Source organism: Melospiza melodia, chromosome 19 (genome assembly GCF_035770615.1).
Source record: "Melospiza melodia melodia isolate bMelMel2 chromosome 19, bMelMel2.pri, whole genome shotgun sequence".
NCBI lineage: Eukaryota > Metazoa > Chordata > Aves > Passeriformes > Passerellidae > Melospiza > Melospiza melodia.
Genome location: NC_086212.1, coordinates 865,043 through 878,243, shown reverse-complemented (window position 1 = coordinate 878,243; position 13,201 = coordinate 865,043). Strand labels below are relative to the sequence as shown.

General features: G+C 47.1%; 1 protein-coding gene across 4 annotated transcripts in view; it reads right to left on the bottom strand.

Annotated features, from left to right (window-relative positions):
* The window catches only part of SAMHD1 (SAM and HD domain containing deoxynucleoside triphosphate triphosphohydrolase 1), a 27,176-nt gene extending 13,975 nt beyond the window's left edge, over positions 1-13,201 (bottom strand). For 3 of the 4 annotated variants that reach the window (XM_063172082.1, XM_063172081.1, XM_063172085.1), the window contains exons 1-7: positions 13,048-13,201; positions 12,901-12,967; positions 8,029-8,101; positions 6,561-6,721; positions 4,611-4,726; positions 2,622-2,692; positions 1,818-1,973 (exon numbers count right to left, since the gene is read on the bottom strand). In XM_063172082.1, coding sequence (XP_063028152.1) covers positions 1,818-1,973; positions 2,622-2,692; positions 4,611-4,726; positions 6,561-6,721; positions 8,029-8,101; positions 12,901-12,967; positions 13,048-13,201 — 798 coding nt within the window. Of the gene's footprint in view, positions 1-1,817; positions 1,974-2,621; positions 2,693-4,610; positions 4,727-6,560; positions 6,722-8,028; positions 8,102-11,586; positions 11,607-12,900; positions 12,968-13,047 lie in introns of those variants that run through there. The other variant, XM_063172084.1, reaches the window with a different exon arrangement.

Sequence of the window (13,201 nt, the reverse complement as noted above, 5' to 3'; positions counted from 1 at the left end):
TGATCACAGAGCTCTGCTACTGGGACATGCTCAGGACTCTGTTTATGTCTGGTGCCTGAACAGCCATCGTCCATGTCACGACGGGCCTGCACCACAGTGCACAGCCTGCCAGTGCCATGTGCTGCCTGGCACCAGGCAGGTGCTGCCATGTACCGTGTGTGGCACTCCTCTTCCTGGTATCCTGCTGGAAAACAGGCACAGAATCCAAACAAGGCAAACCAGACACAGGGAAAACACCTGGCACATGATCAATGCCAGTGGCAGGCACCAAGATTCGTGTGCAAACGAGCCCAGTGGGATAAAAATCAGCTTGTGGACTTTGTAAATGGACATCCTCTTCCTATAGGATCTCAGACTCAATTTCACTACTCCAAGTTCCTTGTATTTGCCATGGGATTGCCACCCACTCCTGCAGCAGAAAATAATGGGCAAGTGTGAACATTTGTGGGTTGCTCGTTTGGGACTACATATAAATTCTGATTAGAACCAGATTGTCCCGACAGATCTCCCACTGACTTCAGCTGCTACCAGTTGTTTACTCTGGTGGCAACTGAATGAGTGTCCTTGAAGAGATGACAAAAGTGTAAAATGAGGAGAGGACTGAGGTCTTTCATAGAGTTGCAAAGATTAACAACTACTGCCATCCCTTCTTGCTTGCTTCTTGAGGCAACTCATTTCTTCGGGTCTTATCCTCTATGTTTGCTACCGCAATAAATCCAAGCATTTCACTGCTGTCATCAAAGCTGTTGTGGCTCTGGCTCTTGGGCCAGGCTTGGATTCCTCCCTGCCTCATCACTGCCAGTGCCCAGTTTTGTTATCCAGACTGGGGGAGGCCTCCTTTACTCCAGGCCAAGCCCCCCTAGATCCCTCAGCTGCTCCTCATCATACTCGTGTTCCAGACCCTTCCCCAGCTCTACTGCCCTTCTCCATTGCACCTCAGTGTCTTGCTTCAAGTGAGGGGTCAAAAACTGAATGCAGAATTTGAGTTGTGGCCTCAGCAGTGCCCAGCACAGGGGCACTGTCACTGTCCTGGTCCTGCTGGCCATGCTGTGGCTGGTACAGGCCATTGTCCCCTTGCCCACCTGGGCACATCTGGTCCATTTTCAGTCACTGTGAACCAAACAGCACCTCTTTTCTGCCTAGCCACTTCCCAGCTGCCCTGACCCCAGCCTGTAGCAGGACCAACACCTGGCATTGTGGAATCTCACACAATTGGGCACATTGATCCAGCTTATCCAGATCCCTCTGCAGAGCCTTCCTGCCCTCCAGCTGAACATGACCTGCATTTCCTAAACCCAGGCTGGTTGGGCCTGGTTCCCTGCTTGTGATGGAATTCAGGATGATCTGCTCCATGACCTTCCCTAGCACCAAGGGCAGGCTGACAGCCCTCTAGCTCCCTGGATTATCCTTCTGACCCTTCCTCATGGAGCCACATCTGCTGATTTCCAGTCAACTGAGACCACCCAGGACTGCACGTAAATGATGAAAAATATTTTGGTGAGCAATTCTTCCAACTCTTCAGTACCCTTGAGTGGATCCCAGTCACCAGTTAGGTTCCCTAAATACAAGTAACTTTCTACAGCTTTCCTCTGATCTGGAGGCTTTTGGGTAAGAATTCTCAGGGAGCTGTAAGCACATTAACACATCTACCAGCACTGTAAGAAATAAACACAACACTCCTCCAGCATCAGTTGTGACAAGATTCCCAGAATTTCATAGAGCTAGAAGTAACATATAGCAGAAGCCAAAATTATCTGTTCTTTCAGTGAAATAAAGATGTTTCTTGGCATGAGCACAGGAGCAACACCCTGACTCACCGATTTCACACAGGCAGTTTCATCTATGGGCCCTCCTATTTGCTCCTTGATGAACAACAGATCTTCTTCCAGGACAAGACCATAGGACCTCATGACTTCTTCTAGTTTATTGGAAGTGACCAAGTGCTCAAACATTTGAACGGAAGAAGTTTCATGCTGTGAAAAAAACCCATCCAAATATTGTATTACATAGTTTAAGCATCTTTCCTGCAGAGTCACAGCTTTACTCCAAGCCATCAGCACTGCCTAGCAGGCACAGGGGCAGGCTGGTGTGAAATGCAGCAGCTGGGTGCTTTCCTGGTCATTTTCAATTAAACAGAAGAGGAAATCACCCAGTCTACAGAGTCCAGAAACACACTTTTCTGCAGAGAGCTGTTAATTGTGTGTGTTGACAAACAGCAGCAACGCAGTTACAATGCTAAAAGACAAAATAATCAATTTTGCTGTGTAAAAGATTAACCAGTTTACTCATCTGATTTTGCTAAGAAATTACAAGCACAGAGAGGTCTGAAAGGACTGTGTTGCACTTCATTCACAGCAAACAACTGTTTTGGGAAGTTTGAATTCTAAACAATATTTTAAGGCACAATGCTGACCAAAAATGATCAGTGCAGACCTAACAAGGATATCATCACAAGATTAGAAAACAACATTCTAGTTTTCAAATAAGCCATCAAAATGATGCAATAAGGTAAGGCCAGATGACCACTATAGCCTCAAAAGCATTGGAACTCTTTAAAGATTAACTATTCTGCCTCTAAAAATTTCAGGTTTGTCTTTTTATTTTAATAGTGAAAAGCCTACCTTCCAATTCAAATCTGGACGAGTGAGTGGAATAAATCTTCCATCAAACATGTGTGAAAATGGCCCATGACCTTTAAATATAAAGATTACACAGGTTTAGTCTGAGACATAGTTGTCAGCAAAATTTTCTTGAGCAAGCTTAGGATCTGAATTCTCCTGTATTTGACTTTTCTTGACATATCACAGAGTCTCAGACTGGTTTGGGTTGGAGCAGACATTAAAGATCATCTCATTCAGACCTCTGCCATGGGCAGGGACACCTTCCACTACCCCAGGCTGCTCCAAGCCCTCTCCAACCTGGCCTTGAACACTTCCAAGGATAGGGTGGCCACAGCTTCTCTGGCAACCTGTGCCAGGACTTCCTCACTCTCACAGGGAAGAATTCTTACCAATATCTCATCTAACCCTGCCCTCTGCCAGTGGGAAGCCATTCCTTCTTGTCCTGTCACTCCAAGCCCCTGTCCAAGGTCCCTCTGAGCTCTCCTGGAACCGTTTTTATGTGGTCTAAGGCCTCCCTGGAGCCTCCTCTCCTCCAGGCTGAACACCCCCAGCCCTCCCAGCCTGGCTCCAGAGCAGAGGGGCTCCAGCCCTTTGTGTATCTCCAAGGCCTTGGGGCAAATTTGGGGTGCATAAGTAGCACCCCATCCTTATGCTGGGGCCCAGGGCTGGTAGCAGCTCTGCAGGTGGAGGTCACCTGAGCAAGGCAGAGGGGTAGAATCCCCCCCAGCTGTGCCCATGCTGGGGTCAGCCCAGCACAAGGGGGGCTCTGGGTGAAGAGGGTCCCACAGAGAGTTGGCCAAGTACCAACAATCACACTAACATGGCTCCATGTCCTTCTGCTTTATTCAGCAACTTTGGCATATTTATCCCTTTCTCTGCACTGCCTCATGCCACTAGTGCTTAATGCTCATTGGTGAAGTGGCTGCATTTACACATCCATGTTATTTGCTAGAAGCATTTTTAGCTAAGCTGTGCTAAATTAGCAGTCCCACAATGTGCCTGGCATCTGGCCTCATCCTGGCACAATGCTCATTTTTTCCTGTTGTATCCATTCAAGGACAGTACATGGGCTATCTTGTTCTGAGGACAGTACATGGTCTTCAAAGTAACTCTGTAATCTGCAGGCCAGGGTTGTCCCACTCTTGTAAAAGTACAGCCTGCCCTTGTTCTGCCAAGAATTCTCCTACATCTGGGCTGCCTCTGGTCCTATCTTACCCATCAATGCCCCCAAGTTCTTCTCCTGAGGGTGTTCTCAATCCACTGTCCGTCCCTCCAGCCTGTCCAGGTCCCTCTGGATGCCCCATCCCTTCCCTCCATGTGACTCCATCACACAGCTCAGTGCTGTTGGCAAACTGCCCAGGGGTGCATGGATCCCACTGTCCCCATCACTGACAGAGACATCCAACAGCACCAGCCCCACACAGGGCACTACCTGGACATGGAGCCTGTAACCACCACTGAGTGCAACCACCCAGATAACTCCTGTGAGGAAGACTCAGGTATAGCAAGTACACTTTCCTAAGACACTTCAAGTACTACTGCTGCACTTAACAGCCAGTTCCAGCACCTACACCACAGGCAAGTACTGCAGCAACACAGAATATTAAATTATTCTGTGTCAGCTCTGAAAAAAGAAGTAGCTATGAAATAAATGTTACAATTTTTGAAAGGAACGCTAATTTTCATTCTGAAATGTTTGAAGAGACTTGGAGAAACCACAGAAAGAAGTGGACACTTCAGCCACTGAGGGCAGAACTCTAAGCACCATTTGGACATAAACAGGAAAAAACACTAGCTAAGAGTGGCTACAGATTCAGGTGGAACTGTCTCCACAGATGTACTCCAGACCAAACACAACAGATAAAACCTGTCTTGGAATATGGCCATGCACTAAGCAGCCCAAAACAGCTCACATGTTCTGACCTCACAGCCAGCTTTTCATCCTGCTTAGCTTTCCAAGAGCAACAACCCACCTCAGATGTTCCTTACCCAAATCATGACAAAGCCCAGCAATTTCTACACAGAGGATGTCTTGCTCAGTTATACCCAGGTCTGGCTGTCTCTCCTTCAGTGCACGAACCAGACATCCTGCAAGGTAGCCAACCCTGTTGCAGGAGGGAAAGAAAGAAATATAGCATTGGTTTAGGATTAACAGAAAAACAGAAACTCCCCTACTCTGTTTTGCTCCATTAAGTCACAGCCCTTATCTGAGAGGCAGCACACAAAGAATACCCAACCCTGACGTGGTAAAATCACAAACTGCTTCCTGTAGTAGAGTTTTAGTCCTCCAAAAGCAAAAAAGCATGGGATACCATGCCCAAATGGATACCATGCCCAAAACACAGAGGCTCTACAGCATCCTGCAGTATTTCATAACACACAACCCCATGGTAGCTGTGTGAGGGAACAGCAGTGCACCACTGACAGTGAGAATCTTAAAGCACCTCAGCTTACACTGAATCCTTGAATTCCAGCCAAGGCAAACTGCAAAGGTCCACACCAGCCACCAAAGCATTTGGTACTTTTTTCAAGCTGCTGCTTTATTAATAGCTCATGACAATTATTTCCCTTCTTCTCATTCATTTTAGATTTGAAAATTTATTTAAGTGAATGGGCACAAAACCAGTAGGAGCAAATATAAGGCACACAGTCCCATAAACTGTTTATTATAACCTCTGCACAAACATCTTTTTCTACTTGCCTCAACAGCTCCCCTTTTAGAACAGCTTAAAGCAAGACAAGGACAAGGTAATAATTACCTCTATGATGAGGTAATATGTTTCATTAGTCCAAATTTCACCATTTGATGGCTTTTTAGTAGACCAATAAGCACACAAAGCTCAGTTCTTCTATTTGTAATACTGTAGAAATCTTTGGCATTATATACAAGTGGAGAACAACTGTCCTAAATTTAACTCAATAGATCAATGGAACTGTTCAAAAGAAAAGCTGCTGATAGAACTGAAGTTTTCAGACTTCTGTTGTGAAAACTTTGTTTATATTCAACCACATTTCTGTCTTTTTGGTTTACCAAATGCACTCAATCCAGGCTGCCTTATTCATCTCACCCTTTTGCAAACAGCCATTTGAATCTCGTTATAAGTAAGCCAGATTTACTCCACAATATTTCAGCACCAACAAAAGCAACTTTAGGCTGGCCAAATCATCTGAATAAAAACCACTTACAAGCTTAATTTTAATTTAATAACTGCTCTTTGAGATATACTCTTAAAACAAGCTCAAATTTGTCATTAATCAGCTTTCCTGAGGAGTGTGAATGACCTAGTATGTATGAATGACCTTTATGTATGAATCCTTGGCTACATCATATTTCTGCTTAATGGAATGACAGCTCTCAGCCTGACAACCTGCCATGGATTGCATGAAGCACATCTACCTACAAAGGCAAACATTACAGATCAAATTCATTTTGGCTGTGCTGGATGATGTGCAGGGATTACAACTGTTTGGCAGATCATAAGAGCAGCCCTGGTACTAAGTTTATGCTTTAAAACTTGTATTTTGACTAGGGGAACATAAAACACAGCTTTTTAGCTAACATTATTCTTAGAATAAGAATAATATAATAATAATATTCTTAGATAATAATAATATATTATATAAAATATATAATATATTTATTATATATTATTATATAAAATATATAATATAAAATAATAATATTCTTAGAATAAAGGGTGGGGAAGGAAATCTAACATTGATCCATCTTGGTTTGTTTATCTGTCTTTATTAAAAGAAATTCAAGGGAACAGCCCACAGTGACATGGGCTATCCAGGAACATCTGAGACCAGAAACGCCCCCCCAGCAGTTTTCAGCAATGCTCAGACAGCAGTGCCCCTTGGCTGCAGCACAACCACAGCAGCAGAAGCAGGCAGGGATATCCAGATGCCAGAGATGCACCAGGAGCAGCACCTTACCCCAGGGAGTGCTCAAAGCGGTTGTGAGAGGCCCCTGGAAACACAAAGTAGGTCCCGCCCAGCTGCTTGATGTAGCGCAGGCGCTGGAACTGAGGGGTGTCGATGATCCGAACCAGCAGGGGATGCAACTCAATGTGCCCATGAATAGGATCATTAAAAACCTACAGAAGCAAGAAAAAAATTAAAAATTAAAATTTGACTTTGAAAAGAAGCAGGCACCAAGGTAAAGGATATCTAGAATGGTCAGGTGTTTGGTTGGAGGGACTGTTCATCTGCTGTAAAACAGACATATCCTGCCAACTCTATATCAAGATCTATCACAGAATCATAGGAAGGTTGGGGTTGGAAGGGACCTTAAGGATCACCTTGTTCCAACATACTGCCAAAGGCAGGGACACCTTCCACTAGATCAGGCTGCTCCAAGCCCTGTCCAATCTGACCTTGAACACTTCCAGGCATCCTCAACCTCTCTGCGCAACCAAATTTGTATTGGAGAACTACTAAAGCTTGACACCAAAAAGATAAAACTGCTTATTTCACATAGCAAGAGAAGACAAAATGCCTAAAAATGTTATCTCCAACTGTATAATTCCAAAGCTTAACATGTGTGAAAACTGCTGTCTTTATTAATCTTCTATTCCAATTAAAGCAGCATACTGCAATGCATGTCTGAGATATCCAAAAGTGTTTGCCCAGATACTGTTCATGCTTTTAAAATCAAATGCAATATTGCTGGGTGGAAATTATGATTGTCACTTTTTTCTTAAAACAAAATATAAACCCCCAAAATGACCACAATATGAAATAAGTACTTCCTGATGAGCACATATTTTTAGAGACATCTCAGTAACTACAGGGACTCAAGTAGAAAAGGCAAACACATTTAATCTTTAACCTTTGCTGTTAAACTGCAGGTGAAACCATTCCATCACACACATATCCTGGTAAAATACTGAGGCAAATGAGGGTTACCTGTGCTCTCTACCCTTGGTCACTGAGCTGGGAGGGCTCTAGCAGATATGCAGACTACTACTGAACAGCCCTGGCCAGTTGGAGCAACACACACCACTGTGGGAAAGAGCTGGACACAGGAAACAGGGACAACAAGGAGAGTCTGTTAACTCAGGCCTGGGGAAAAACTAATAAAATAAATCAAGGAGAGGCTCTGCACAGAGGGATGTGAAAGGGAGCTTCTCCAACACATGTCAAACAGCTCTTGTGCTCATTTAATCCCTCACAACCTGGAGGTGTCCACTGAAAGCTCCCACATGATGATTCTATTATTTCTTCTAGTTGATGTGGTTTTTCACAGACCACCACCACCAAGGGCCCAGAGTTTGCTGCTGTGCAAAGGAAAGGCACCAGCTGGCAGCACCAAGCCAAGAAGGGGGAGGCAGAGAGAGGGAGCAGAGCCCTGTGCAGGCCTTGGGGCAGGAGCTGGCCATGGTGTCCCCACAGCATGGCTTACCTTCATCACCTCCATGTGCTGCTGCTGCATCTGTGTCAGGCACGCCAGCACTTCCAGTCGCTCAGCTGGGCAGCTAACAGGGAAAAAGAGACACTGAGAGCAAAGTCTGCAATGCATGTCCCTTTACAATTTGCAGTACACATGGAATTACTCTTGCACGTTCCCATTACTTTGATGTTCCTTGATGGAAGAAGACTGCAACTGCAATTTTTTCAGAAAAATATTGAAAGTATTTATCAAAATATATATAAAATCAAGTACAGAAGGAAGGAAACAAATAGATACAGAACATGTCTGTAGAGCAGCATAAGTGCTTCTCCCACTCACACAGAACTGAAAAATAAAACCACCAGGAAACTGATGAAAAAATTGTGTAAACCACACCTAATGTCCTTAAAACTTATTCAGATGCTGCACGTTGCTTTCCCATAACTGACATTTTTTAAGGATGCAAAACTTCCTTAAACTAAAATGTCAAAGTCCCAACAAATTATTTTTATAAAAATTTCTCGTAGTTAGTCAACTGTATGTTTAAAGTTTAATTTTATCAAATTAACTTGAATTTTACATAAATTAATTTCAACTCCAGCAGCAAAACCACTGCAGTTTAAAACATGTTCTAATTTTGCTGAGACTGATGCTAATATTTTGCAAAAATATTTTGCTGTCATTTTTAATAAATTATTAAACACAGCTAAACAACACAGCTAAACTTCCAGTACAGATTCTCTGCTGTAGCCACAGCAGCCTAAGAGCACAGGTGGGATAAGTCTGGAGAGAGATAATATGCCCTATCACACCTCTAACTCTGTCTGCAAGCTTTGCCCTTGAGCTAAATGGATTCAGCCTCAGTAGGACAGCAAACACTACCATGAGAAAATACTTTTTCTCCCAGCAGTTAACCACCGAGATCAGTCTGATACCAGCCTTTCAACATAAAATTGAACACACAATAAGGCTATAAAGTGTCAACGATTAGGAAAAAGTACTGCTTGATGCACTACATATTCTCATCTGAATCATTTAATAATTCACAATCCCTAAAATATTACAGGCATGTGATGTTTGAGCTGTTGGTGAGCAGTGTTTCTCTCAAGCACTTGGTGCTGCTTTCCCTAGCAGGGAGCTCTGGGGCTGCAGCTGCTGCTCAGACTGCCACAAGGCAGTGCTGGAGCACCTCTGCTGAGCAGGCAGGCTGAGGGAGCTGGGGCTGCTCAGCCTGGAGAGGGGCAGTCTGCATGGAGACCTCCCTGTAGCCCCCCAATACCTTAAGGAGACCATAAAAGGAGGGAGAGGGACTTCTTATAAGAGCAGACACTGTCAGAACAGGGCTGACGGTTTTAAACTGACAGGCCAGGGCCAGATTGGGTATTAGGAAAAAACTGTTCCCTGTGAGGGTGCTGAGGTCCTGGCAGAGGTTGCCCAGAGCAGCTGGGCACCCATCCCTGGAAGTGTCCAAGGCCAGGTTGGACAGGGCTTGAAGCAGCCTGGGATAGCAGAAGGTGTCCCTGTCTGTGGCAGGGGTCTAAATTAGATGATCAAAAAGGTCAACCCAAACCATTCCACAATTCTAAGATGAAAAGTTCCCTTGGTGATGCCCAGACAGCATGTGTTCCGTGATATCTGAGGGCAAAGAAATCAACATTGTGACCAGCAGCTATTAAACTAGGATAATGAATGCTTTTAACAACTTATTTTTCACACAGAATCACAGAATTAACCAGGTTGGAAAAGACCTTTGAGATAATTAAGTCTAACCTATGACCTAACATCACCTTATCAACTAAACTATGGCACTAAGTGACACATCCAGTCTTTTTAAATACCCCCATGGATGATGACTCCTCCACCTCCCTCCTGGGCAGCCTATCCCATCCCAATGCCCAATCACTCCTTCTGTTAAGGATTTTTTCCTAATGTCTAGCCTAACCTCATCCTGGTACAGCTTAAGATTGTGTCCTCTTGTCCTGTCACTTGTTGCCTGGGAGAAGGCGCCTCCTGTCAGGGAGTTGTAGAGAGTGGTAAGGTCTCCCCTGAGCCTCCTCTTCTCCAGCTAAACAACCCCAGCTCCCTCAGCCACTCCTCATAAAGCTTGAGTTCCAGACCCTTCACCAGCCTTGCTGCCCTTCTCTGGACATGCTCCAGCATCTCAACATCCTTCCTAAATTGGGGGGCCCAGAACTGGACACAGCACTCACAGTGTGGCCCAACCAGCACAGGGGAAGAATAGTTCAATAATTCTGCTGGCCACACTATTTGTGTTTTAATATGCTCTGTTCAGGTCATCTGGCAGCCCTTTGTGCCCCACACTGGGCTCCAAGAAGGATTGTTGTGGATTAACCCCAGACAGGAGCTCAGTCCCACACAGCCACTCGCTGCTCTGGTGGGACGAGGAGAAGAATTGGGAAAAAGTCAGACCCTGCATGGTGGATCCTGGTGTGACCAAGTGCCTGGATGCCCCACCTTCCCTGGTCTTCAGCCTTCTTCAGATAGAAAACAGCTACAGGGCATTTTTCACCTGAAGTCTACAAGGCCAGACCCCCTAAGCAAGACAAATCCTGTTAATACAGAAAACTGTAGTTTTCCAGGACGCTGCATTTCCTCTAACAGCCAAAGCAGCGTTACTGATGGCTGCTTGGAAATGGTGACAATGGCACTTCCTCATCCACTCCCCTCCCTGCTTGGTCCATACACCTTCATGCCACAGGTCACAAGGACCAGAAAATCCCATTCCTGTGCCCAAAGAGGTCAGCCAGACAGCCCCACTCATCATCTGTGTTCAGTGCTCTGTACATCACACAAAACATCCACAGCCAGCAACACGAGAACACCTGGGAATCTCACTGCCCTTCCTCCATGCACCCCAGCTCTCCCCTCTGAACATCCAGGAACCCAGGGAACTAAAGACATGCATTCATTAGTGGCTTGTCACAGAGAAATGACCCAGCTTACTGCAGGACAGCGTGCAGTGGACCCCAAAAGAATTGTTCTTGTGCAAAGTGAGAGATGTTGACAAAGAGCAGAATGCTTGAGCAATTTCTCATCCAACTCTCAACAGTTTCAGCTTAATAGAAACAAGATGTCAGATCTCACAGAAGGAAACATATACAAAGTTAACAATATGTTACACAAAGAAAACGCACAAGCCACCTGTAAACCCAACACCATCCGCTCTCCAACTGAGAAGTCTCCACAGTCCTGTGCCCCCATCACCTGGATCCCGTGCTGAGGGACCCTGGCTACCCCATCCTGCTGTCCATTTCAGACTGACAGACAGTCTCTTACTCCCCACACTGCCTGCACATGTCCAGTGTGTCCTGAACATGAGGCTCCTTCCCAGCCAGAAGCAACCAGCCTCCTGGCAAATCCTAAATAAAACTAGACATCAGCTTGTCATTTCAGTCAGGCAAACCTGGTACTTCAGCAATAAACAAAGCCTTCAGCTGCCTTCCACCACATCACAGCATTTCTATCTGCACACTTCAAACTGCTGCAGTTAAACCCCTCTTCCACAAAAAGAGAAATCAAAAATACCTTCATGACTCCAGCACGTCTTACCTTGTCCAAAGCACAGCACTTCTGCCTTGTCCCACTGTGTCACACCAGCTTTTTATTCTCTTCTAATACTCATGCCCAGACACCCGCCCATTCCCACTTCCCTTGGCACGCTGATGTCTCAATAAAACAGAGGAAGAGCCCTTCAGCCCCAGCATGAGCTCAGAGGAGCCTTCAGCCAAGGTGCCAACACCAAAGTGCTCCAGCCCCCAGCAGAAAGCACAGCTCTGCACTTGTGTGCACCTGCCAGATTACACACCCCAGCCTACCTCAGGGCTACCAACCACAACAGCAGCAAACAGCTGGAGCCAGCACGTGGGTTTTGAGATAAATTTGAGGGAAACAGTGTAAACAAGGTTAACAAAGGAGTAAAGAAAAGACATTACAAGATTAAAAACCACCAGGAAGTATGTGGTGAGCAAGCAGGCACACATCCCAGTAGAGGGGAGCAAAAGAGGATCCCTGGGGCAGGGCAGAGAAGGGGCAAAGGGGCCTTTCCAACACAGAGAACAGCAGGACAGATTCATACTCTCTGCTGTTCCAGAAAAGCAAGAAAATATATTCACCACCGGAAAGATAAAAGGGTTTTGGGCCCAGTCGTTGCTCACTGTTGGAAACAATCCTTTAGGCACTTTAGAACAGCAGTCAGCATCCCCGTGTTTGTGGCAGATGACCATGACCAGCCGGGCTGCCTGCTCTGGGCTGCTCAGGGCAGCAAACTCGGCCACTCACCCACAGGCCCCTGTTCTGCCAGAACACACCACAACACTTCTATTTCCACAGCAGCCCACGCTGCTGTCGGCACAACAGAGCGCCAAGTGCTGCAAGGCTGAGCTGTCAATGCCCGGGATTTCTCCAAGGGACACGGGTGACACTCGGCCTCTGCCGAGCAGCACCTCCCGCTCTGTCAAACACCGGGGCCGCTGTCGCTCCTGGAGCTGGAGCAGCAGCAACTTCAGGCAGAAAAGTTCCTATCGGATACCCTGGAGCTCACTCCTGTGTTCCCAGCAACACTCCAAAGGCCGCTGTGCTACCCCAGGGGATTTTCGTTAAACCTTTCTAAAGGATCGACGTTATTTGGGCAGCAAGAGTCCGCGCCGCGGTTGTGCTGGGATCAGCCGGAACTGCTCCGAGGGTCGGGGATCAGCCCCTGGAGCCCATTCCCTCGCCCTTCCCCGGCACAGTTCCGCTCGAGGCGCTGCGGGCGGCCGCGGCCTAGAGCCGTGCCGAGCCGTGCCGAGCCGGGCCACGCGCGTGTGCGGCCGCTCCCCGCGGCTCCCGGGCCTCGGCCCCCCTTTCCCCGCGGGCGGCGCTCACCAGACGCGGATGAGCTCGGGGGCGCAGGCCGGCAGGTCCAGCAGCATCCTCCCGGTGACCCCGCTCTCTGCGGGAGCAAGAGAAGCGTCAGCGCCAGCGGCCGGGCCACATGGCCACGGCCACGGCCCCGGCCCTGGCGCGCCGTACCTCGGAAGCGGCGCAGCAGGCCGGGATCGCCCACGCCGCAGCGGGCGAGGTGCTGGCAGAGCCGCTCCGTGTCCCACAGCCGTGGGTCGCTGCCGGGGCTGCGGGGCTCCTCGCACCGCGCGCGCTTGGCGGGAGCGCCCGCCGGGCTCCCCAT